Genomic DNA, 26,414 nt, shown 5'->3' with positions numbered 1-26,414 from the left:
GCCCAAACATTCAGTGGACATAATAGGAAACGTGAAACTAGGAATTTTTGGTGCACAAAGCAGACGTGGGAGGTGGGCCTGGTGTCTGCCCAGGGATCCCAGCAACGGGCGAGCTGCTCTGACTCAGGACAACAGCTATTCGCTAACAGGCCTACTCTCTACGCTGATGACATTAACAAGCGGAAGAAAAACACGGAAGGACGTCACAGAGAGAAAAATGCACCTTTTTTCATTTTACACAAGAACAGTCTCCGATCTACCGCAGTTTAGTGTCAGAAACAAGTTCCGGGAGCACTGTCCCTGCAGCCGCCCAAGGCAGCGCATAAGGACCAGGACGCTGGCTTGCTTGCTCTGGCACGGGTGCACTTAGACACTGAGTTAAGTGGTCCTGTATGAACCAGAAACCATAAAACAGGCGTCACTCTCACAAGGAGGCAGCAGGCCACACTCACGGCCACAGGCCACTGTACACAAAGGACCTTCTGCCGAGGTGCCAGTACCTCCTGCTAGGCTGAGACATGTCAGCACCACGGAGGTCAGTTGCAGAGCTGCTGTGTATCCACGGAAAGCAGGAGTAGCCTTTTTCTGCTTGGGCCTCCTCATGTTCCTGAAAAGCAGGACCCGCGTTCTCTTCCACAACAGGCAGTTAACTCCACTGTCCCAAAATAGGACATCATAATGCGATGTCAGAAAGTCAGCTGAGGACGTCCTGTCCCTCACTTTCAAATCTTCGTAGTGTTCCCCATCATGGGTCCTTCACAGCATGGAGGCTGGCTGCTGCGGCTGAGATGCTCGTAGCCCTCCAGACTCCACCAAGGCATAAAGACGAACTGAAAACAACTGTCAGACAAAGGCAGGTGGGGACGGGAAAGAAAGACACGAGGAGAGATGTTTCTGTGGTTGTTTTCCCAGTGCCGCCTCGCTGGCACGGCAGCGACATTCCGGGATGGGGTGCCATGCCCTGTGTAGGTAGAAGAGTCTCCGTCCCGGGAACGAGCTCACTTGGCCTCCTGCTTCTCCTGCAGCAGTGGGATAATCGACTCCCACGCCATGAGGCACTGAAACAACATCACGGGCACACAGTATCAGCAGCAGGTTTCGGATTTGGGGGTCAGCTTCTGAATTCTGCTCTAATCCTGTCCCTCCTGCTGAGTCACCTTTGTCTAATGACACCCACATGCGTGATCCGTAACTACGAGAAACAGGGGAGGTGACACATGCTGGTTTTGAATACATCACCCCATTTCTATGAAGGATCACAGCCTCTGTACAAGGGCTAAGCACATAGTCCATGCTAAATGCCCATTTTCAGTGAGTGGAAATGGAGTCACTGAAAGAAATTCTGTCCCTTCAAAGACCAGAGCAGAGACCAGGCTGCAAACCCTTAACGAGGCCCTAGGTTCTCAGCCAGGATGGAGACATGGCTCCAGGTGTGCGCGGTGCTTGCATAAGGCTGTAAACCATCCTGGGATGAGTCAGCCACCCGACTCGAGGGGGTGGAAACCTGCTCTTCCTCACCAGCCTCACCTTTGCTTGTGTGGGCTACTCCCGGATTTCCCAAAAGGGAAAACAGCGGGAGGGAACTCTATGTTTATTGTTTCATTATGTTCAAACACTGTTGTGTATTTTATGTTCACTGCAGGTAGTCCTCACAACAACTCTACGAAGTAGCATTATTATTATTTGTTACACACACACACACCGACACATTTCACAGATGGAGAAATCAAGACCGAGAGAGGTTCAATAACTTGCCCAAGACACACAGTGAGTAAGCTGTCGAAGCTCTGATTTTAAAACTAGTGTTCTTTCCACTCTACCCGTCCCCTGGCACCCCAGATCCTTGTGAGGGGCCCAGCACTCTCGTCTTAGAGCACCCAGCTGAGCGGAAGTGAGTCTCCCTTTGAGAAGTCTTTTGCAAAGAGGGAAAGGACAGGGGAATCACACAGGCCTTTCTTATGAGCAGCCCCAGGGGTGAAGCAAGACTTCTTACTGAGTCACTGGGGACGAGTTTTGAGGAGGGAGGAAGAGAGAGGCATCCACAGGGAGAGGAGTGGTGAAATCGCTCCCTGCTTCTCTTTCCTGGTGACTCTGAGGTTGGAGAAGCAGCTAGACTCAGACCCTGCCCTACATAAAGAAGCCTGGGGAAATTCAAGGAGCTAGCTTTCGGCCAGAGACCCAGAGTGGGCCCAAGGCATTCTGGGTCCTGCTCTCTTCCTGGGCCATCATCTCGGACCTGGAAGGGTCCTTCTATGTCAGCAGTGATGGGGAACCAAGGCCACAACAGCTTTCCTTTTGATCCTCAAATGCTCAAGCTTTTTCCTACCTCAGGACCCTTGCATATGTTGCTCCCTTTGCCTGGAATACTTAGTCCCCAAGTCTTTGTTCCTGAGAACTGGATTCAATGTAGTTTCCCCCGTCCGACCTTTCCTGCCCACTCCACTTGCCCCCTCCCACCTCTAACCTGAATCACGCCCCCTAGTACTTCCTCCCAGTTTCCTGTTCTTTACCCAACCCTGAAGAGGTGGAATTATGGTATCAATGAGTATCCTCCACAGACTGAGGGCTCCTGAATGGAAGGAGTCCCGCTGTTCTGCTTATTGATGTCCCCACCCCCTGTGCACAGCCAGCACGCAGAAAGCTTTGCTAAATGTACCAAAGAGCCCAGACGACGGTCCAAGACAGTGACCCTGTTTGGGCGATATGGGCATTCATGAAAATAAAAGCTGTTTTAAGAGTTGTCCTTTATAATCTTACATGCCTTTATTTTAGGTATTTAAAAGCAGTATTTTAAAATCTATTTTTCAAAAAGCAAAGAATATTTTGATAAAAGGGGTCTATAGTCTCCACCAGAGGACCAAAGGGCTCCATGGCACAATGACAGTGAAGAGCCCCTGTATGCAGAACCACAACAGGGGGTCACTTTCAGCTGTAAGCCCAAAGCCGCCACTAAAGTAACCCCCAAACTGCAGTAATGTAACCCCCAAGCCTCCATGGATGGGGGCACCCTTGCACTGAAGGCCTGATAGATTCCGGGAAGCAGCCAGCCGCCAGGACCAAAGGGCATAGAAGACAAAACTCCTGCTTCCATCGGCGGTGACAGGAACCCCAGCGGGCACGTGGGGTGGGGCTGCTGCTCCGAACATCAGCACCACCCGGGCACCGCTGGGCAGAGACCTGCAGGGCTTGCTAAGATAGACACACAATAAGGAAAGGAGTTGGGACTGGCAGGGTCTCTGCTTCTGGATTTCCACCAGGTCCTTCCGAATGGCCCTTAACAAGGGGGCTGGGGTCTTGTCCATGTGCTCATTACCTTCTCATAATACTGGATGTTCCTGTCAGCCATGCCCATGAGCAGATGCCGGAAGTCCTGCCTCTTGTTGTTCTGCCACCTCTCCATGTCGGCTTTCAGATCAGCATTGAAGCACTCCATCCGATCCTGACATTTCTCAACGTCCGCGGGCACCTGCAAGGGGGACGCAGAGTGAGTGCTTTGTACGTCCTGCCTGGCACTGTTCTGCTCACACATTCGTGAAGGGCCAGATTACTCCATTTAAATGCCACATGTACACTGTCTCCTCTGGAGGTGCTTATTTGAAGGCAGAACCCATGGTTTTCAGGTCTAAGAAGGAATTCTGAAAAAAACCATTCTGACCCAGGTCTTCAAACCCATCCAAGCACCCCCTCTCCATTTACAAGCAGGAAGAAGAAACATTGCATTCAGAGTCATGTACCTTTGGTTCCTTTTTTAAAACATAAAAATGTGTGTAGATTTTGCAAATATCCAGCAGTATTTGACACTGCCCTCTTAGTCTCCTGTGTCCAGTAATGAAACCAGAAAAGGTTTTCACATATCATGTGAACTATTCCATTACTTCTGATGTTTGGTAATGTCTATCTTCATTAATCAGAGAATTAATTGCAATAATAAGACTACGGGCCAGCTCCCTCCTCTGAACCCCACATTACAGATAATCTGGAGACTTGCCTCTGCTCCCCAAGATAGCAGATCATCCAAAATGAAAAGTGAAAGTTAGGTAATTCTGGGGGAATAAGAGAAAAATTACTTATGCATGTCGGAAAAAAAAGAAAGAAAGAAAGAAAGAAAAATACAGCAGGCTATTACAAGTTTTTCCTAAAGAAGACTTTCTCAAAATGGAACAATGTCACCTGAATTATACAACTTTTATTTTGCTTTGGTGGGTTTCATCCACCCTCCACACCTAGACAGAGAACATTCAACGTTATGAAAAGGTGACAGGAAATTATTACCCTGGTTGCCAAAGCACAAAGCTAGCTTCTGTCCTAACTCAAGAGCTACCCTGGGCCCTGATGGTCGCTAGGCGGTCAGTGTGCCCAAAGCTGGGTGAACGCCCGCCTGCTAAATGCTTCCCAACAACAAAGAAGGCCTTGTATATTTTGTGTGCTAGGGCCTGTGAACCCTAATGTCTCCAAGCTGTGGGTCACGTTCAGGACAATCTCTACCAACCAGGGAAGTTTTATACCCAGGCCTTATGGGCAAGGAGCCAACCCAAAAACACCAATAATGGTGACGCCAAGCCTGAGGGAGCTAGACACCTTCAGGACTTCTAAAAGTGCCGAGGGCAGGCGCCATCTGCCACCCAGACCGTTCAGAGGTGGCTGCAGTACACAGGAGCGAGGAAAAGGAAGCAGCCCAGGTGAGGATTCAGATGTGCCTGGGAGCTTGACCTGCATGAGCCAAGGAGTTGAAGAGAAAGAGATGGCAAGGCATCCTAGGCGACTTAAAAGGAAAGAACTTTTCTTTTAAGTTGGGGGGGCGGGGGGAAGGAGCCTTCTTCAAAGCACTTAAGTGTCTGGAATTCAAACAAAAAAAACACAGTTGAGTCCTGACTAGCGTAACTCAGTGGGCTGGGCATCGTTCCGCAAACAGAAAGGTCACAGGTTTGATTCCCGGGCAGGGCACCTGCCTGGGTTGTGGGCCAGGTCCCCTGTTGGGGGCATGCAAGAGGCAACCAATCAGTGTTTCTCTTGTACATCAATGTTTCTCTCCCTCTCTTTCTCCTTCCCTTCCTCTCTCTCTAAAAGTAAATAAATAAAATCTTTCAGAAAAATACTTGACTTTGTCTTCTGATGCCATGACCGAGGTCACTCTGACCTTTCCCTGCAGATTCACCATTGCTGTTGGCCACCTTAGGGGAAAGTGAAATAAGACAACAGTGCCCTGGTGTGGCTGCACCCGAGCCATCCCCCCTACCAGCGTCCAGTGAGCCGGCCCCAAGGCCACCCAGTGAGCCAGGCTCTCTGGCCAGGCCTCACCTCCCTGCAGGCACAGTCTGGGCTCCTTCACTGCTCTCCCGGGCTCCGCACATTTTAGCATCTGGGTGAGGGAGCGCCTGGGAGCAACTTCCTGTGTGCGTAACCCAACTGCTGCAGCAAAGAGGGAAAGCAAAGCTCTGAAAAGAGAGCCTCGTGGTTGTGGGGCAGGGGGCAGGGGCAGGGGGAGGAGGGCGGCTAGGCTCTCTGATTCAGGGGAGTTCTCAGGTGGGAAGGGAGAAGCTTCTTATGGGGATGGACGCTCTGGCTGACCCACAAAAATGAAGTCAGAACGACAGCTCTGGACCGTGCCTGCCTGAGCCTGGCTTTGGAAACAAGTGTTGGCGCATCGTTGTCACAGCACAGTCTGCACCTGGCACCGTGGGCTACACAGCGCTTAGGTCTCCACAGATGAACGTGCGTCAAGTGGTCCACAGTCTCTTCGGGAAGAAAAGGAAGGACCTGCCCAGACAGTCACTGGTGAGATGCGTTTGCTTCACTGTGAGCCTTGTGGGGGGCACACTATGGGGGGCAGAGCTGGAGAGGCGTCCCACCAAGATTAGGGTTCAGGCTTCCTGGAAGAAATACCGCCGAGGCAACTCTTCAGAGATGACAGAAGTGGCATGTGTGACAACGGGGGGAAAGGGCACTCTAGGGTGACAGTATGTGCAAGTGACAGGAAAGATAGAGCACCTAGATCCACCTCAGGAATACAGCAGTCCCTCGCTATATCGCGGTTCACTTAGCGTGGCCTCACTGTATCGCAGGATTCTTAAAAATATTACATTTAATTACTTATTGCGGAGCTTTCGCTCTATCATGGGATTTTGTGGTACTGTATACGTATGTCGTTAATGTTAAAGTTACGTAGGTTTAAGAGTGTAGAATAAATGTAAGGTTCCTACTTCGTGGGGGGTGGGGGTGGGGTTCTGGAACGTAATACCAGCGATAAGTGAGGGATACTGTAGCTCACAGGCTGCAGTGCTCACAAAGGCATAGAAAGAGAACTCCAGCTGGCCAGACTTGGGCGGGGGTGGGAGGTGGTGGCGGTGGGGGCAGGGTGGGTCGTGCACAGAAGCTGAGAAGCCTGGGACTCTTCCCAAAGCTCAGCCTTTCTGGGGTCCACTTCCCCCATGCCCTTCTCTGGAAAACAGAAATGACTCATGCTTCCTCCACCTAGAGAGACCAGCGCTGTTCAACCTTTTTCATCTCATGGCACACTTCAACTAATTACAAAAATTCTGTGGCACACCAAAAACACGTTTTATTTTTTGCCAATCTGACAAAAAAAACAAAAAACAAAAAATGAAGGTATAATTTTGATTCGTTCACTCTGGAAAGCTACTGCTGGGTTGGCTGCTGTCATGTTTTTATTTGGCAGTCTAAGGGAAAAGAGGTCAGTGCCCTTGACTAAATGGTCAGGTACTGCACGTTTTATAATTTTTTGCGGCACACCGGTTGAGGATTGCTGATACAGACAGTTATGGAGCCTGAGTTCCCGAGTTTGAATACCTCATCTCCCACTTACTGGATGGGTGACTCTCTGTGCCTCAGCTTCTTTTTCTGGATAATACAAGGTTGTCATGAGGTTAAATGAGACAGAACGCATAAAACACTTGGTGCCTGGGTGTACATTAAACACTCAGCAAGTATTTGTTAATTCTGGTGAGTCTCGCTATTATAAATCAGTCGAGGGTCATAAAAGATTACCTATCATTTGCTGAGTTCCTCAGGTCAGAATACTTTATTAAGCTTTATTCCACATCTTGTAAAAAGAGGTTACTTTTTTGTTTTCTGAATATAAACTATTATAACATAATCAAATATATTCTTTCAAACTGCATGCTGCGCCTCACACCTTGCTGCCCCACCCAAGATTTCACTGGAGATTAAAGATGAGTCCGCACCCAACTACACTGTTACAGGATTATCCTCAACACCCTGGAACCAGGGCAGTGGCTGCAAAACCAGAAGGGAGAGGACAGATGAGACCAACCTGTGGGGACACAACTGACAGATGTGGCCACAACTGCACGTGAGATCAAGATATAGGAAGTCAGGGAAGAGCCTGCACTTTCTAGACAGGGTGACTAAGGTAGCAAGAGGATAAAGGACAGGTTCACAGACCAAGTAAAGGAGGGACTGTGGCCGCAGCCATGGGGAAGGGTGAGACCTTCTTCCCACCAGAGGGGGCTGAAACAATTCAACAACAGTAAAACAACCTGATTTTAAAGTGAGCAATGAATAGCCAGTTCTTCAAAGAAGACATACAAATGGCTAACAAGCACATGAAATAAGGCTCCACACCACTAATCATTACGGGAACGCAAGTCAAAACCACAGTGAGATAACCACCTTATACCCATTAGGAGGGTTATTTAAAAAAAAAAAAAAAAAAAAACAGAAAATAAGAAGTATTGGCAAGGATGTAGAGAAAGTACAACCTTGAGCACTATTTGTGGGAACGTAAAATGGTATAGCCATCGCAGAAAATAGTATAATAGTTCCTCAAAAAAATAAAAAATATATAATAACGATATGATCCAACAATTCCTCTTATGGGTATATACCCAAAAGAATTGAAAGCAGGGTCTCAAAGACATATTTGTACACTTATGTTCACTGTGGCATTATTCGCAATAGCCAAAGGGTGGAGGCAACTCAAGTGTTCATCCATAGAAGGATGGATAAGCAACGAGCGGCATTCACATACAATGGAATATTATTCAGCCTCAAGAAGGAGGGTAATTTTGACACCTGCTACAACATGGGTGAACCTTAAGGACAGTGTGCTAAGTGAAATAAGCCAGTCACAAAGGACAAATACTGCATCATTCCACTTACATGAGGTACCTGCCTAGAGTAGTCAAATTCATAGAAACAGAAAGTAGAGGGTGGTTACCTGGGGCCAGAAGGAGGGGGAGATGCGGAATTGTTTAATAGGCAGAGAGTTTCAGTTCTGCAAGATATAGGGTTCTAGAGATTGGTTGCACAACACTGTGAATTTACTACACACTCCGAAACTTTATGTACACTTAAAAATGGTTAAGATGACACGTTTTATGTATGTGTATGTTGCCATGATTAAAATTTGTTTAAAGCACAGGGGGGATAAAAGAGGCAGCTGAGAAAGGGAGGGTTGATGGGCAGAACTCATGGAGAAGCGGACATTTATAGGGCTAATGAAGGAGTCGGCAAAGGTCACTAAGAACAATGGGCCCAGAAGCAGAAATGAGTGAGTCAGAAACAGCAGAGCCAGGGACACATGGGGACAGAGGGGTTAGGAAAGCGGGGAGGGTTTAAAAAGGAGAGAATAAGAGGAACTGGGGTGAGCTGTCTGAAACCACCGGCTCCTGAAGTTGCCCCGCTGTATGAAGAGGAGGGCCACCGGCATCAGACGCTCAGATTCCCGTTCTTCTCGCGTTTGTTGCTTTCTGGATGGCATTTTTGGGACAATCAGTTCACTGAGCAGAAGGAAACCTCCCGCATTTCTTTTCACCTCAATGTTTTAACTTTGTGACTGGGGTATTGTTAGAGGCGTGCTGTTTTGTATCTGAAGGGCGTTGAGATAGCAACATCCAATGCCAACGGCTAGGCGTTGCTTATCACCAGCCACCAAGAAGAAAAAAAATATCACCAGATTAGACGTCAAAAGACAGCAACTCCTCAACAGAGAACAAGCCTGCAATTTTCTCATCAGTTCCCCTATCTCTCATGAGAACATCCACTACAGGATGTGGGTTGTTGAGGTGATGGGAGAGAGGTCATATGGGGTTAAATTAAGCATTTTTGTGTGTTGGGAAGCAGGGTGGTAATGTAAATTCACTCAACATTCATTTAAAAACGTGTTACTGAGATCTTTCCAGGTGCTAGGCATTTCTAGGCCCTACGAAACCTCTACCTAACTCTCCTTCTTGGAGTTAGGCCAGAGATGTCACATCATCTGCTCCCATGATGACAGCAGATTTAGAGAGTCCCGAAAGATTATATAAGGCAGGCAGGGTCCCCAAACCTGCTGGAGAGGGGGTTCATGGCTGCTGTGGGACCGGTGCCAGGACCAATGACAGAAGCAATTCAAGATGGGGGTCTTCTGGCCCCCCCGCCGCCATGGGGTGAAAGGCAGGCAGAGCTTCCTAACCACACTGCTGCGTGAGTGGCACCCAAAGGGATCTGAGCCCTGTGGGAAGGCAGAGTCCCGGGCTGCTCACCTTCAGCTCCCTTCTGGGTTATGGAGAAGCGGTCAGATTTTGCTATTACTCTGTGGCTTCACAAATATCAACTTTCCCTCACTCTTCAGAGGAACTTTTCAAGATTCCACCTCGAAACAAGGGAAACCCCCAGCCTCTCTTAGATCTGTTCATGTGCCCGGACCCGGACCCGCCCCTGTGGAAACTCCCTGTCTTCCCTCTCCTTCCCTCACCCTGGTGGGGGGCCTGGAAACAATGCCGCTCCCACTCTTTGTCACTAAGAGCAGAACTCATCGACTCCTTGGGGTAAAGTCAGCCTTGGCTTTCATCTCACCAACGGGAGCGCGGGAAAGTGGAGCTCAAGACCACATAAAAGAAGGCACAGCAAAAGCTGAAGTTGTTCGTTTCCTAGATGTCTGACTACTGCGGACGGGTGGTCAGGGAGGAGGGGCGGTTGGGAGGTGTGGGAAAGCAGGAGAAGCCTAAAATCGTCTGCTCGAAAGTATTTTTTCAATGCTAAGTGACAACCAACTCCGAAAACACATTCAGCATTCCTACTAGTGACACCTGGGACTCGAATGGGAAGCAGAGGCTCACCACAGTGCACCTGTGACTGCATCCAACACCATGCCCATCTTTACGTCCTTACGACAATCCATGTATGCACCCTACGCTGCAAAGGCTAATGAGTAAACCAGTCCAAGCCCGGGGGCGGGGGGTTGCAGGGCTGCTGGATTTGAAGCCTGGGCTGTCTGATTCTAAACCCTGTGCTCTTCCTACCAAACCATGATCGACTCGGACAGACTGCCAATGGAGCCCTCCTTTGCCCGCCAGAGGAGCTGCTTGTCCCAGATCCCAAACTGGTGGTACCATTTCCACTGCCCCGACTGTGACAGCCTCCAACATGACAGCCCCTGCTTTGTTCTTAAATATCACGATTGCTACACAGGTAGCAAAATTAACTTTGGCAAGACTCAGCACCCCAAGAGAAGGAAGGGAGACAAACACTGTCTACCCACGGTGTGCTCACAGAATGCAGCTGTGTCTGGGACCTACTGGTGTGTCTCATGGGCTGGAAAGAAACCTGCTTTTCTTGTAAGAACTCCTGTGGCCCAAGAGAATGAGTGATGCTCCAGGGAAGTGAGAACAGCAGCAGCAGGGAGATGTCAACGCCCACTGGGAGGAGAAGAGAAGTCACCCAGGCCAGCAAGAAACAGAGAGCAGGAGGCGGAAGCCCCCCGCAGCAGGGAGCCAGACACAGCTGTTCACCCTCTGCTCCATCTGCCCCACGGCGAGTGTGAACTTCAGGCAGCCAGCAAGCCAGGGCAGAGTCAAGATTTAACTTGGCTTATTATGCACACCCTTCAGCTCCTGTCTTTGCAAAGCAATTGTCCCAGATAGGGCCGAACATACGTTAAATGACAATATTGGCCTCTGAGAAAGCTTGTATTCAGAGCTGAGCAGTTACGAATGCTGAGGAACTATTTAAGTGACATCTTTTAAGTGCAGGATCCTTAGCAGGATCCGACTGGGCCAGTGGCAGACCTTGTTATCTCTCCTTCTCTCCCTAGCCAGGAAAAGTGACATCTATGTTTACATTTGGGAGCTAAATGGTGAGAATGAAACTTTGAAATAGAATCACACAGTATTCTAAAGTCATTCCTTTAAATGAGACTGAGACCTGGGCCCAGCAGACAGGGACGGCACCATGTCCCAGAACCATGGGGACAACCAGCCCAGTCAATGGGACAGGCGGCTGGCAGACAGAGGGCAGCCATGCACATAGCTGTGTTTCTGTCATCGCCTCCCTCGGGACACGCAGGATGGAAGAAGGTGCCTAGCTCCCTGGCCAAGTGCCAGCTGCAAACACTGGGCCCATATCAAGAGTCCGGGTCTTTATCATCTTCCTCTCTCAGATGTATGCAGCCTGTGCTCTCTCGCGTAGACATGACGGGTGTCACACGACACCACGCGACACGTGTATTGTACACATGCTGGGTCAAGCACACTGGATAAAACCAGGCGACTTATTAAGCTGCTTTGTGCCCTGTTTCCTCACCCATGAAGTGGGGAAAGAACAGCGCCTTCCCTCCGGGCTTCAGATGGCTGCTGTGGTGACTGTGTGACGCAATTAACATACGAAAGTCAAGGTGTGCCATTTCTGAGGTTTGGATTTCAAATTCCCAGACTTAGTTCCTTCCTAGGTGTATCTCAGCATGGCAGCCACAGGAAGAAGCAAGACAAGAGGAGGAAAACCAAAGAAACAGCTCTGATGTCAAACTATTTCCCTGAAATTGGGGCACCTGCTATTAATCTTTCTGATAACACTCCCCAGCCAGCTCTTCTGTGAAAACAAATACACCTTCCAAAGACAAACAGAAAGGACCAGAGTAACTCATGAGAGCTGGCAAGTTTCTTGAGTCAGGCTGCAGACCGCGATCTGGGCTGGAGCACCTGCCTACGGCGTGACCTCGCCCGGTGCGCTCATCTCCCACTGGGAATAAAGATGGTAGCTGAATGGCATGGTTGTTGCGGACCAGTCCACAAACCACACTTTTGAGAACCCTGATCTAGACTGTTCTTCCCCTTTCTCCCCAATCCCATGTCACAGAGAGAGGAACTGCCCATGAAGGACGGAGCTGGAAGTTTTAGAAAAGAAAATCAATCCCAGGAAACAGCAGAAAACTCAACCCCAAGTGAACATTAGGAGCTCCCAGAAATAACATTTAAGGGAACAAAGAGAGGAAATAGCGTCAACACGGCCCGGCTGGCACTGGGCACCTCAGCCGTCTGTATCTAGGGATGAGATTCGCTCAGCGCCAGCGGGGTGGTTACAGCCTGAGGCCCGGAGCGGCGCACCCTCCCCAGGGGCCTCCCCTGACCTTGGGGCGGTCTTCCTTTCTCAGAGCCACGGCTTCCAGTTTGGCCTCGTACTCGGCTTGCACTTGGTCCCTCTTCTTCAACACGTTCTGTGGGAGGCAGAAGGGAAGCATGTAACCGAGTTCACAAAGGGGCCTCTGGGCCCAGGCACCTGTGTCTTTACCCCAGTCCTCCCCAGACCGTGGCGCCCAGGCCCAGCCACGTGCTCCCGGGACAGCCTGGCGTGGCGTGACTCGTGACATGGACTCCGGAGGAGGCAGAGCTTTTGTTGTTGCGGGCAAGGGGAAACTTGTTTGTTAACCCATGCACACATTTTCCAGCTTGGGGAGAGAGAGGGCAAAGCTGGTACAAAAGGCCTTCTAAGACATGAGCTCGGGTGAGAGAGAGGGCTAAGACACCCCAACCAATTCCAGGAGGAAGCAGTAACAATTTATAGCAATGCTCTCACCACATTTGAACAAAATACAGTTTTATCCATAATGTTCAAGCTGATTTCCCACTTTAAGGAGAGAAGGAGAACCATTCTCAGAGACAGCTTCCTGAAAGTGACAGAATTCTGGGGACAGGAAGCGGGGTTAACAGGGCCCATCCATTGCCACGGTGACGAGAGGACGCTTGGCTTCCTCCTGGGCACAGACAACTTCGCTGTGCAGAAAATGAGGAGCTCGGCTGGCGACAATGCAGGACATACTCTGAACTGTCCATGGAAAAGTCTAAGTGAAGAGAGTTAGTTGATCCTGAACAGGCTGATTTGCTCATTCATCCATTAGCCACTTACCTGTCCTCCACGCTAGGCCAGGCTTACAAAGAGCAAAGATACCCAGTCCCCACCTGCAGGGTTCGGCTAGGGGGGCAGTATGGCCACAGCATACAGCTGCAGGTGCCACAGGAGCTGCGTACAACTCCGCAATCCCTGCACCCATGGAGCGGGGCTGCCAGAGCGAGCCAGAAATGGACCCAAAGAGAGCCAGCCAGGGGCTAAAGCGACAAACCAGGGGCCCAAGGACGCAAAATGTAAGAAGACACCCGTGGGCCTGCCAAGTCCAAGGCCGGCACTTGAGCGTGTCTTCCTAAATCTCCTCGTCCAGGCAGGACAGAAAAGCATGCAACTGACATTCTGGAAAAGCGTCTGTTTCACTCAAGGATTTCTCTTTTTTTCTTTTCTGGAGTTACAAATGGCAAACCTACAGTGGGAGGAATTTTCTTTCCCAAGAAAATACAATTTTCTAATCTTGCACTTTTCTCATAGGGACCTTCCTGCAGAGTGTGAAGTCGGGGGAGGAAGGAGCCATTTCTGGGCTAAACGGTGGGCATCTTGTGTCCCTGACAATGTGCTGAAAGGTGACGAGTGACTGAATAGTTGAGAGCACTCCGGGGACAACCTTCGAATGGAACGTGCCAACCCAGGGCACCTGAAGTCCCTTCCCGAAGTAAGAATTTTCTTTGAGAAGTGTTTTCCCATGGGAGGAACACAAGGTAAAACCTGCAATATCTTATTGTTCATTGTTGGCCACTCCCCTTTCTCCAATGTGCTCGGAGGTTCCCTCCCCACAGCCATTGATCTCGGAGCTGAAAGGTTTCCAGGGCTGTTCAACTGACCCTTCTGCTGGGATGCAAGTGTTCCGTCATCTAATACAGCAGCCAGCAGCCCCGCGGGCTGACTGAGCCCTTGACATATGGCTCATGTGCTTGAGGAACTGGGTTTAAATTTTCATTTAATTTTATCTCATTTGAATTTAAACTTACATAGTCACATATGGCTAGTGGCTGCCATATTAGACAGCATAAATCTAGAGAGGAAAACAAACAAACCAAAAAAAAAAAAAAAATCAGGGGTCTTTTCTGGACATCACAGAGCCCAGAAAATATTCTATATCTACTTGTCCGGTACCAGCAGTAGTAAAAAATCGCAATCTCCAACCCAGAGACAGAAACACAGGATGCTGTCCTTGGAGATGCAAATGTGGCTCCCCAGGGGCAATGAGACAGCAGGGAGGGGGCTGCTGGCATGCTCCTCTCTGTTGCATACTGCCTTCACGGATGCCTCACATCTCATGGGGAAAGGCACACATATCCAGACCAGGGACGGGACATGGGTGAGTCGTCCCAGTAACACAGTCTCTGTCAGTGGGGCAAGAATGCACAGGGATGACGAGTGATGTGCATCTCCTCTCCCTACGCCCACGGCAGGCGAGGGGCCCCCAGATTGAGCCATACTCCCTCCCCCAGTTACCTGAGGCCTTCCCTGCCCTCTGTGTCCTCAGCTGCTGACAGCCTCACTACTTCTGGGGTGACCAGGACGCTGCCTTCTCATGCAGGCTGACTGGAGGGTTTGTGCTAATGTCCGCGCGTCACTGGACGGCAGAGAAAACTCATGACAACAGCAAAAAGTTGCAACAACCCTGCACAAGTGGAAGGGTATTGCCCCCATTTTATCAAGTGGAAGGGTGTGGTCCCCATTTTATATAGGAGAACGTGAAGGAGGGGCCTCGCTGAGGTCTCACATGGGCCCAGCCAGTAACACGTTATGTCTTCTATTGTAGTCTCTTCCCTTGCACGACTTCTTCGATGCTCTCCAATGATGTTTTCTCTTCCTGGCCCTTGTTACTCAGAGGTTGAATATTATGGTCCATTCTTCTCATTTTCATTTATCCCTCCGTCTGTCTTTTCATTTCACTTTATAAAGTAATATCCTTCATTTTCTCTTCTAACTCTTCTGTTGATTTAAAAAAAAAAATCTAGCATGGTCTTAATTTGCATGGGCTCTTTGTTCTCTGGATTTTTTTAAAAAAAATCTTGTTTTATGGCTATGATATCTCTTCTCTTTTTGAGATAGTGATAATATTTTTCCTGGAAATTTTTTTTTTGCTTGATGATGTTTCCCTTGATATGATTTTTCTTCTTCTTCTTTTTTTTATATTCCTATTTGAATCTCCTCTCAAACATTTGGTGACTTTCATCTGTCCACTAATCTTAGAAACACTACAAATCTGACTGAAATCTCTCTGTACATCAAGGGCTTGTTGATGATTCTCTATAAGGGCTCTGCCGGGTCATTTTGTTGAGGGTTTACCCTTCCCCTCCCATATCAGTATCTCCTAGTCTCTCTTCCTGGCATATTCAGATTTTCTAGAAAAGGCTCTTCTAATCTTGTAGGGAAGACAAAAGGCCGAGAGCCAAAGAGAGAAAGATGACCAAGAGTCTCAACACTCAGCTTTTACTTCCCATCCTGATTTTAGGATTTTTGCCCCCACCCTCAGTGGTGCCTGGTGTCCAGAGACCCTCTATTTTTACCCCCTCTGGAGAATACATCTGCAGTTCTGCTGTGTGGGGAAGAGACAGTGGCCTCCATGGGAGGAGTGAGAAAAGAATCAGAAGCTCTAACTGCGTCTTGGGCTCCTCACTAATTTTTCTCTCCAACTCCCTCTCTCCCTTAGTCCCAAAAGTTCTCGGTGCTCCCAGCTCTTGACCTTCCTGAAAAGTTCCACAGTGCAAACAGGTGGCTCTTAGTTTTACCGCGCAGTGAGCTCCTACGGCAGCTTTTGGGGGTTACCTAAGTCCCCTCTTATCTCTAAATTTGCCTTTGAGTTCCCAATGGTACATGCTATTGTTTCCCTCCCCTTCTATCACTCCTTGTTCTTGCAGGATTGTCTTTTTAAAAATATCATTCTGGTGTCATTTTGGCGCCATTTCAGGAAGAACAGGAAGTTTAAAAATGTATTCAGTCTGCCAGTACTGGCAATCTCAGAATTTTGATTATTATACTTTCTGGTAAAAAAAAAAAAAAAAAAAAAAAAAAAAAAAGAAATCATATGCATTTCTACATCTCCCTTCTTATTTTCAAGAAATTAGGGCCTTAATCTGTAATCAGTTTTTTTTTAGGAAGGAGCATATTCCTCCCCTAACTCAATCTTCTAGGAAATCTTTTAGTTTTTAAAAGGCACCAGAACCTAAAGCAGCAACTTTCAACCTTTTTCATCTTAGGGCACACATAAACTAATTACTAAGTTCTGTGGCACACCAAAATATATACTTTTTTGCTGATCTGACACACACAAAAAAAGATATAATTTTTATTCATTCACACCGGATGGCTATTGTTGTATCTCATTTTTTAAAATCTGACCATCTAAGGGAAAAAGAGGTCCGGGCCCTGACTAAATAGTCAGGTATTGCATGTTTAAAATTTTCTTGTGGAAAAAAGCTGACCTAAAGCATAAACTAGCTACTTGACTCACTAGCTCCACCTTGTGGCTTCTGAGGGAAAAGGTGGGCAGGCTGAAGAAACCATCTCACAATCAATTGGCATTTGAGTATCCGCAATGCAAAGACAAATTCCGTCTTTAAACCCAAAGTTATGCATCCGCATATGAGACCTCTAATCACAATCACCAATGGATCCATATTATTAAATCCAATGGTCGCTCTTTATCACATTCCTTCTCCAAAAAACATTTCTCTTGGCTTCACTGCGGTAATCCTCTTCTTTTTTTTCTCCTACTACACTGACCATTCATTCCTTCTCAGGCTCCTCTTCTACTTGCTCCTCCTCCTATAGGTGCTAGACCACTAAGTATTGTCATGCCTCAGGGCGCAGACCTAGACTATTAACCTCAATCTCATCACTAGACTATCTTCTCAACGCTTGCAGACTTAAACGTCATCTATATACAAACTACTCCCAAATTTCTGTTCCCACTTTGAACCAAGCTCTTCAGCAACTGCCATGACATCACTACGTTAATGACTAATAGGTATTTTTTAAAAAACTCAACACGGCCAAAACAACTTGGTTCCCAACTGCCCGATCCACTTCTCTCAGACCTCCCCATCGCAATAAACAATACCGCTGTCCACTCAGCTGCTGAAGCCAGAACCTGGGAGTCATTCTCAATCCCTGCCTTTCTTTCTTCCCATTTTATAGCAGCAAGGCTCCTTGGCCCCTCACTGAAAACATACCCCGACCCACCCACTTCTCCATCACCATCTAGTCCTAGCTCCCACACCTTGGTGATCTGTCACCTGGCTACCCATGAGTCTCCTTAAACAGCCTCCCTACCTCCAACTCTCACTTTCCACAGCCCATTCTCCACACTGCAGCACTAGCTGTCTTCTTAAAGGCAGAAGTGCGTCCTGTCACTCCCATGCAGAAACCAGAGAGCTTCCCTTTGATGCCTAAGAATAAAATCCAGACGCTCACCAACTGTCACCTTTAAGATACTACTGTCTGTCCTGGCCCTTATCTACCTCCTTGACCTCACCTCCTCCCACTTCCTCCCTTGCTCACGGGGCTGTGCTCACAGTGCACTTTCTGACCTGTAAAGGCACCAAGCTCTTTTTTGCTTTAGAACTGGCTGTTCCTTCTACCTAAAATGGTCAATTCTGTATGTCATTCGAATGTTCAACTGAAGCCATTTCCTCTGTGTGGCTTTTCCCTACCACCCACACTTCTCTCACCTCACCTGACTCGTTCACCAGTGCCCCGGAGGTAAGCATGCTCTTTGACTTGTATAGAGTAGGTTAGCCAAAAAGTCCATTTAGTTTTCTCCGTAAAATAAGACACATTTTTCATTTTCACCAATAACTTTACTAATTTGGATATTTTGAGTATGTTGGCTATTTCCTGCCTTTGGCTTCTAATGGGTAGAGGCCAGGGGTGCTGCTGAACATCTTCCAATGCATAAGACAGCCCCTCAGCAAAGAATTATTTGTCCAAAATGTCAATAGTACCAAGAAACTTTACAAACCACTTTTGACACATTTAATCACAGCACTTTCTCCATACACCGCACAAACCTTTTCTTCTTTTGTTTCAGATGTGTTACGTTTCTTAAAACAACAAAGTATAATACACTGAAAATGTGTATTTTCTTCCACCTTCAACAGTAAAATCGCTGCACAAAAATTCACCAATTTTGATGTTTTTTTAAATGTCCACTGATATGACAGCTGTCACAATCTAACAAAATTGTTTCCAATGAACTTAAAGACAACCAAGCACTACTAGAGCCATCGCACAGAAAAAACTAACACTTTTTGGCCAACCCAATATATAAATTGCTTAAAAATAACAAGATACATGGCATGCTATAATTATAGAGTGGGATAAAAGTAGGTTTGCAGTCATTCATATGGAAAATAATACAATAATAAATAATAATAATACAAGAATAAACTGTTTCATGCACTCACAACTATATACCTACTTTTGCCCCGCCCTGTATATCTGTAAAAGTATTCACCACATTGTTGCCCTGACTGGCTTAGTTGTTTGGGTATCGTCCTGTAAAGCAAAAGGTTGCTGGTTCTATTCCGGTCAGGGCACATGCCTGGGTTGTGGGTTCGGTTCTCGGTTAGGGAGCTTACAAGAGGCAACTGATTGATGTTTCTCTCCCTCTCACTCCCTCCCTTCCCCTCTCTCTCTAAAATAATAATAATAATTCACCAAATTGTCAAATTCAATTAAATATTTGCTGACCACCTTCTATGAAAAAGTGTAGAAAACAATATGGCCTGGCCATAACCTTAAGTAAATCTTCTCCAATTCTTGGCCTGGTCATAATGACACCAGTACTTAAAAGCTACTGCCAGAAATCTGGTAGGAACTCTGAGATATTCTCTCCGAGCCCATCACTAACCTAATTACAGCACATGTAATTAGAATTACATGTACAGAATTTCACATTCTATACACATACCATGTATAGAATGTGAAATTCCATATCGGAGTTCACCTGCAGATGTCTACAGGGTATTTGAATCCTGGGCCCACGGGTAACTTTGGTACCCTTCCTTCTTGGGCACTGTTCACTCTTGCTTCACAGCATCCTCGGAATACACGCCTTCAGCCATCTTTCTAGTACAAGATGTCCCCACTGTTCATTGAATATGGTGCACCTGTTCCACATGGCCTGATAACAGCCCTCCGTTTTCTGTGTTTCCTCTCTGTCTCCAAAGGAAACAGAGTGTACCCAACCACAAGTGCACTTGTAGAAGGACAATTGTGACCCATTCTTGAAAGGCAGGAACTGATCTGGTTTCCTTCTTAGTCAATGTACACAGATTCAAGGGTATTGGTCGTTAGGACTGTGGCCATGGGACAGAGAAAATATTTACTTGTGGGGCTCTGTTTCTTCATCTATAAAATGAGTTAGAGGATATGATCCCAAAGGCATTTTCAAGCTTGGAGAAGAACCCCAAGCTTTGCCCCGTTAGGAGAGGGCTTCACTGATGGCCAGCATCTTTTCCACGTGGGCTCGACTGACACTCAGCTACTTCACATTCCAGTGCCACAAATCATGAGGACAAATATTCGCGTTGGTTCACTCAAGGCCATCACAAAAGCAGGTTGACAAAATGTCACCACACCAATAACCCCTACCAAAAAACAAAACAAAACCCAGGATTTCCCTGACCAGGTTCAGTTGGTTGGAGCATCATCCCATAAACCAAAAAGCTGTGGGTTCGATCCCGGTCAGGGGTCATGCCTATAGGCTGCAGGTTCAATTCTGAGTTGGGGCAACCAATCAATGGTCCTCTTTCTTTCTCCCCCTACCCTTTCCTCTCTCTCTAAAATCAATAAACATACCCATGGGTGAGGATTAAAAGAACTCACACACAACCAGGACTTCCTAGGTCTGAAGACCACTCTGTAGCTGATAAGAACAGGTTTTGTGACCGGCCTTCACAAGCCCTCTACTGCAACTTTAGTTTTCCTGCTGGATACCAAGGTCTGTCCCATTTATACCTGAAAAACCAGGATGTTATTTTGGAAGTAAAATTATACAATCTTCTTAGAGGAATAAAATAGAGTGAAGACTTCTTAAAACGCAGCACTGTTAGAAGGCAGGGGAGTCACTTAACCCTCTGAGTGTCATCATCGCTGTGAGCGACACTGAGAAATTATCCCAAAAGTGCCAGCATCGCTCCCAGCGACTCTTTTTTCAATGGCTATAAATGTAAATAACAATGGAATAATTCGTATTTTATGTTTTGTTCTCTTTTTTTGTACCCTCAGGGTATATATTGATATAATTTTTTCTCATGTTGATTCAAATTTCGAATTACACATGGCACTCAGAGGGTTAAGTCACCTATCCCTCTGCAGATGCTGTTAGTCCTGGCCACAGGGACCTTGGCGGTCTACGGAGAGGCCTGTCTTGCCCAGGCTACTCTGCAGATATCTTCCTGCTGGAAAGATGGGGAGCAGGAGGCCTCATTTCTTTCTAACTTGACTTAGCTCAGCTACCACCCGGCAGAGCTTCGGAGACTGCCGGTGGGCGCTTCCTCTACCACGCCCCTCCCCAGACAGCACAACAGACCAGCGATTTCCAACCTTTCTCATCACATGGCACATGTAAACTAAATCTACGGCAAGCCAAACAACAACAACAACAACAACTTTTTTATCTATCAGACAAAAAAAAAAAAAGGTATAGTTCTGATTCATTCACACTGGACGACTACTGTTGTATTGGCTGTTGTCATTTTTTTATTTGAAAATCTAAGGGAAAAAAGGTCAGTGCCCCTGACTAAATAGTCAGGGATTACATGTTTTAAAAATTCTTGCAGCACATTGGTTGAAAATTGCTGCTATAAACAATCTCATTCTCCCAGCTTAATTAACCCAATTAATATTTCTTCAGGCTCAGTGAACATGACACTTAATACACAGGCCTCACTCACTGGGTGAAGAAAGACAACAAACCAACAAGTTTTTTTTTGATGTATAACTTCAATTATTCAAACAAGTTTGTCTCACTATGTAAACATATTTTAATAGAGATGCCAGATAAATCTGCTAAATGACAATTGAATATCCTGCTTCAAGTACAAATATATATTAAGTATACCAAGTACTAACATTTTTGCTGCATGACAAGAACGAAGTATTGGGTTGGCCAAAAAAATCTGTATTTTTTTCCTGCAAAATAAAAGACACATTTTTCATTTTCACCAATAGCTTTATTGATTTGGATATTTTGAGTATGTTGGCTATCTCCCGCATGGTAGAACACTGATTTTTCTCAACCAATGTCTCGATTTGATCACTTATCAACCTCAACCAGTCTACCCAACTGTGGAGCATTGTCCAGTGAGAAATCTCCAGCATGAAACTTCACAAGCCACGTTTGACACGTTCCATTAGTCACAGCACCTTCTCCATACACTGCACAAGTCTTTTCTGTATTGCAGTTGCATTTTTACCTTTCTTGAAATAATAAAGCATAATATGCGGAAAATGTTGCACATTTTTTCCATCTTCAATATTAAAATGACTGCACAAAAATTCACCACTTTTGATTAAGTTTTTTCAAATGCACACTGATATGACAGCTGTCACAATACATCAAACAAAATTGTTGCAAATGAAGACAACTAAGTGCTACTAGAGCCATCTTATGGAAAAAAAACCAAACTTTTTTGCCAACCCAATAATATGTACTATAATATCCCAGGACCAGTATGCATCAGATATTCAGTCTGGCAAGGTTAAGGAAGCATTTTTTCCTTTATTTTCTAGGGAGCATTTTTGAGGAAGGGCATATCTATATAAAAGACAAGTCAGGGACATCCCAGGGATTGTAAAACTTTGTTTTTGTCTATAAAACAGATCCTATTAACTTTACAAGTACAGCAAAATATTCTGGTTCATTTTAAGCAAGTCAGGATGCCTTTTTATTGAAATATTTATTCCATAAAACACTACATTAATTTCAGGTAAACCTGATGATTTGTATATATTGTGAAATGACAGTAGTTAACATCCATCACCCCACATACAATCGTTAAAAATTTTTTCCTTGTGATCACAACTTTTAAGATGTACTCCTAGCAACTTCCAAGTATACAATATAGTAATAACTATAGTCACCATGCTGTACATTAGCTCCCAGACTTACTTATTTTGCAATGGTAAGTTTTTACCTTTTGACCCCCATCACCCATTTTGCTCACACCCTACCCCAGAATGCCTTTCTATCCTTGCTTCAGCCACAGAATTAAATATGCAATGTGTAGATGTCAATTAAAAACAAAAAAGCAATGTAATAGAGGAGACTGAAATATAAACTTGGAGTCAGAAGCCTTGGTCTTCAGGCTCAGTTCTAATAATTACCAAAAAAGCTGCCTCAGGGTAATGATCTCATGTGTGAGTTTTATCCCTATTGTCACTACCAGTATTTCCACCTTACAGAGAGGGAAATTTATACCACTTTCCCTGATCATTGTGAGATCCAGACCTGATCCTGTCTTTGCAAGCATTTTATTAGCAGCTTTATAGAGTATACATGAGACAGTAACTCATTCCACCAGCAACAGGCTCCATTGTCCATTGTACACACTTCAATATATCAAGAGCCTTAAAACTTCAAATCTGATGGAACAAGAGTGATGGGTATATGAGAGCCCACCAAATGTTCTTTCTGCTTTTGTATATGCTTGCAATTTCCCATAATACCGTTTTTATAACTAGTTGATTTTTTTTTTTTTTTTTTTTTTACTCCCTTTCATAGAGCCATGATCTTCTTGGCTTTTCATTTTACAACCCAAATCAACCGACAGATTTCTCTCTAAAGATTTGTTAATCCCTATCCACAAGAGGTCTCCTTTGGAAAGTAGAAAGGGGTCCCCTTGAAGACGGGTATGTCCAGCCCTGAGCCACACCCCCCTTCTTCTGTCGGTCAGGGAGACTGACTCTATTCTCTGACTGGTGTCACCATCGGAGGGTCCCCTACCCCTAAGTACAGGCTGGGGCAGCTTCTGGTGTGGCCATTAAAGGATTTGATCCTGTATTTCATCCTTATCACTTTTGTTCTAAAATATTACAAGCATATGCTTCCAGCTGGTTCTCTGATCATTCCTCTTGCTGGGCAATTGAAATGTCCTTTTAATTTGAAGACCTGAGTCCTTCAGCTTCAGGAGATTTCCTTGTATTATTTCTCTCATAATTTCCTTCCCTCAGTTTCCACTGTTCTCTCCACCAGAAACTCTTACCAGTCAGACGTGTTGAGCCTGTGGGACTAACCCTCTATGTCTCTCACCATTTCTTCACATTTTCAGTGTATTTGCATTTTTTGTTCTACTTTTCAAAAACTGTCTTTGTGTGTTTGACCTTCCAAGATTTCTTCATCCTCATCTTCTGACTTTACTCTTCAGTTTTATTTCAGCAATCATATGTTAACGTTCAAGAGCTCTAACTATCCAGTTCTTCTTTTCCATAGCATCCTGTTCTTGTTTAGTAGACTTTATACCCCCTTGATTTCTCAGAGAACACTAATAAGAATTTATTCGAAACTATTTCTTTTTCACTTAATTCACATACTTTGTTCACCATGCGTTCTATTTATATGTCCATGACATCAATCCACATGTCTGATCCTGCCCACCCAGGATAAAGGAAACCTGTACCACATGCAAATGGGCAATAATCAATTACTTTTTGGGTAATAACCACAACAAAGAAAGTACCTAAGCCCCCAAGAAGTGAGCCAGCTTACCTTCATGGAGTCAGAGTATAAGATATATTCCCTGAGCACAGGCAGAAAATCTTCTGTCATGTCATCCGTCAGCTCTTCCAAGGCCGTGGAGCAGTTGCCGATGCAAGCTGACACGCCCTCCAGGGGTTCGGCCAGCTCCCCCTCTAAAGCGCTCCATGTGGAGTACACAGGCCCGTATTCTCTCAGCTCTACAAGGTACTCTAAACAGAGAAAAGAAACCAATAAGCTCCAGCTGGGCAGCAGTCACTAGTATTGCTGACCCAATAACTGCTGCAGCCAAGAGCTCTCTGCATTAAGATGTGCCTCCTTGGCCAAACACTCTCCTGAGCATGCTCTCCTTTAAACACAACACTGTTCATAACAATTTTTTTAATTGATTTTTTAGAGAGAGAGGAAGGAAGAGAGTTAGAAAGAAACATTGACGGTAAAGACAAATGTTGATCGGTTGCCTCCAATATGTGCCCTGATTTGGGAATTGAGCCTGCAACCTAGGTATATGCCCTGACTTGGAATGAAACCTATAACCATTTTGGTGTATGGAATGATGGTCCAATCAACTGAGCCACCAGGCCGGGGCATAACAATTTTTTTTTAATTTCTGAAAGCTAAGACTTCCGGTCAAGATGGAGGCATAGGTAGACATGCTTTGCCTCCTTGTGCAAATACAAAAAGAGTTACAACTAAATCTCAAAACAAATAACACCCAGAACTGTCAAAGAATCAAACTATATGGAGGTCTGACAACCAAGGATTTAAAGAAACCACATTCATCCAGACAGGTGCCTTTTATAAGAGAATCATTGCAGCACTACCTAAGACACAGGAAGGCCGCCAAATTGAGGAGACAAAGAAATATGGCCCAAATGAAAGAACAGAACAAAATCCCAGAAAAAGAACCAAATGAAACGGAGATAGCCAACCTATCATATGAAGAGTTCAAAACACTGGTGATCAGGTTGCTCAAAGAACTCATTGAGTATGGCAACAACATAAAGGAAGAAATGAAGGTTACACTAAGTGAAATAAAGAAAAATATACAGAAAGCCAACAGTGAAGGGAAGAAAGCCAGGATTCAAATCAATGATTTGGAACATAAGGAAGAAATTAACATTCAACCAGAACAGAAAGAAGAAAGACGAATTCAAAAAACCAAGGATTGTATAAGATGACTCTGGGACAACTCTAAACATGCCAATATCTGAATGAATCATAGGCATGCCAGAAGAAGAGGAAGAGTAAGAAACCGAAAACTTATGTGAAAAAATAATGAAAGAAAACTTCCCTAATTTGGTGAAGGAAATAGACATACAAGTCCAGGAAGCACAGAGAGTCCCAAACAAGTTAGACCCAAAGAGGGCCACGCCAAGACATATCATAACTAAGATGCCAAAGGTTAAAGATAAAGAGAGAATCTTAAAAGCAGTGATAAAAGCAGAATAACCTAAAAAGGTGTACCCATAAGACTATCAGCTGATTTCTCAAAAGAAACTTTGCAGGCAAGAAGGGACAGGCAAGAAGCATTCAAAGTGATGAAAAGCAAGGACCTACAACCAAGATTACTCTATCCAGCAAAGCTATCATTTAGAATGGAAGGGCAGATAAAGTGCTTCACAGACAAGGTCAAGCTAAAGGAGTTCATCATCACCAAGTGATTATTACATGATATAGGGACTTATTTAAGAAAGGGACTTATTTAAGAAAAAGATAAAAACTATGAACATTAAAAAAGCAACAAATTCACAACTATCAACAATGGAATCTAAATAAAAGACACTAAAACAACTAGAGTAGGAACAGAATCATAGATCTGGAAATCATTTGGAGGTTTATCATCTGGGAGGGGGAAGGGAGAGAATGGAGGGAAAGGTGCAGGGGTTAAAAAGCATAATTGGCAGGTACAAAATAGACAGGGAGACATTAAGAATAGCATAGGAAACAGAGAAGCCAAAGAACTTACATGCAGAAGAGGGGGATGCTGCAAGGAAGGGGAATACTGGGCAGAGAGGGGCAAAGGAGGAAAAACTGGGGCAACAGTAATAACATAATAAAATAGACTTAAAAAAAATCTCCAAAAGCTTATGTTACAGTTAACGTCGTAACATCAATCAACCCCACCCCATAATGAGAATGCCATGCCTCTGGATAATGGGGACCACAATACCTTCTGGGGGAAAGTGATAGGAGCTATATCCACCAAGTGCCTTCAAAAATAAACACTCTCCTATCTGCACAGTGAAACAGTATTGTAACAATGGTGGCACAGTTTCCTATAGGTTTAGGGGAATGGTTTTGTAAAAAAAAAAAAGATTGATTTGAGAGAGAGACAGAGGGAAACATCAATTTATTGCTCCACTTTTTTATGCATTCATTGAATGATTCTTGTATGTGACCTGATCAGGGATTGAACTCACAACTTTGGTGTTATTGGGATGATGCTCTAACCAAAAAATCAGTTGCAATGGAAAAACAATGGAATTTTAGGGAACATTTGAAACAGGAGATGTGGTCTTGCAAAGGCAGTCACTCTCTCACTCAGGGGTCAGGCAAACACCTG

The 26,414-nt window shown here is 45.5% G+C and overlaps 1 protein-coding gene across 3 annotated transcripts in view; it reads right to left on the bottom strand.

The window, feature by feature from the left end:
* Nucleotides 1-203: 203 nt before the first annotated feature.
* The window catches only part of SNX30 (sorting nexin family member 30), a 92,355-nt gene continuing 66,144 nt past the window's right edge, over nucleotides 204-26,414 (bottom strand). The window contains exons 6-9 of one of the 3 annotated variants that reach the window (XM_090274571.1): nucleotides 23,861-24,060; nucleotides 12,365-12,451; nucleotides 3,314-3,466; nucleotides 204-1,058 (exon numbers count right to left, since the gene is read on the bottom strand). In XM_090274571.1, the coding sequence (XP_090130697.1) occupies nucleotides 999-1,058; nucleotides 3,314-3,466; nucleotides 12,365-12,451; nucleotides 23,861-24,060 (500 nt within the window). In that variant the 3' untranslated portion in view covers nucleotides 204-998. The other 2 variants (XM_090274572.1, XM_090274573.1) reach the window with 2 other exon arrangements.

This window comes from Furipterus horrens, unplaced genomic scaffold, assembly GCF_987537825.1.
Source record: "Furipterus horrens unplaced genomic scaffold, mFurHor1.1.pri manual_scaffold_4, whole genome shotgun sequence".
In the NCBI taxonomy this organism is placed as follows: Eukaryota; Metazoa; Chordata; class Mammalia; order Chiroptera; family Furipteridae; genus Furipterus; species Furipterus horrens.
This window is presented reverse-complemented; position numbering and strand designations above follow the sequence as displayed.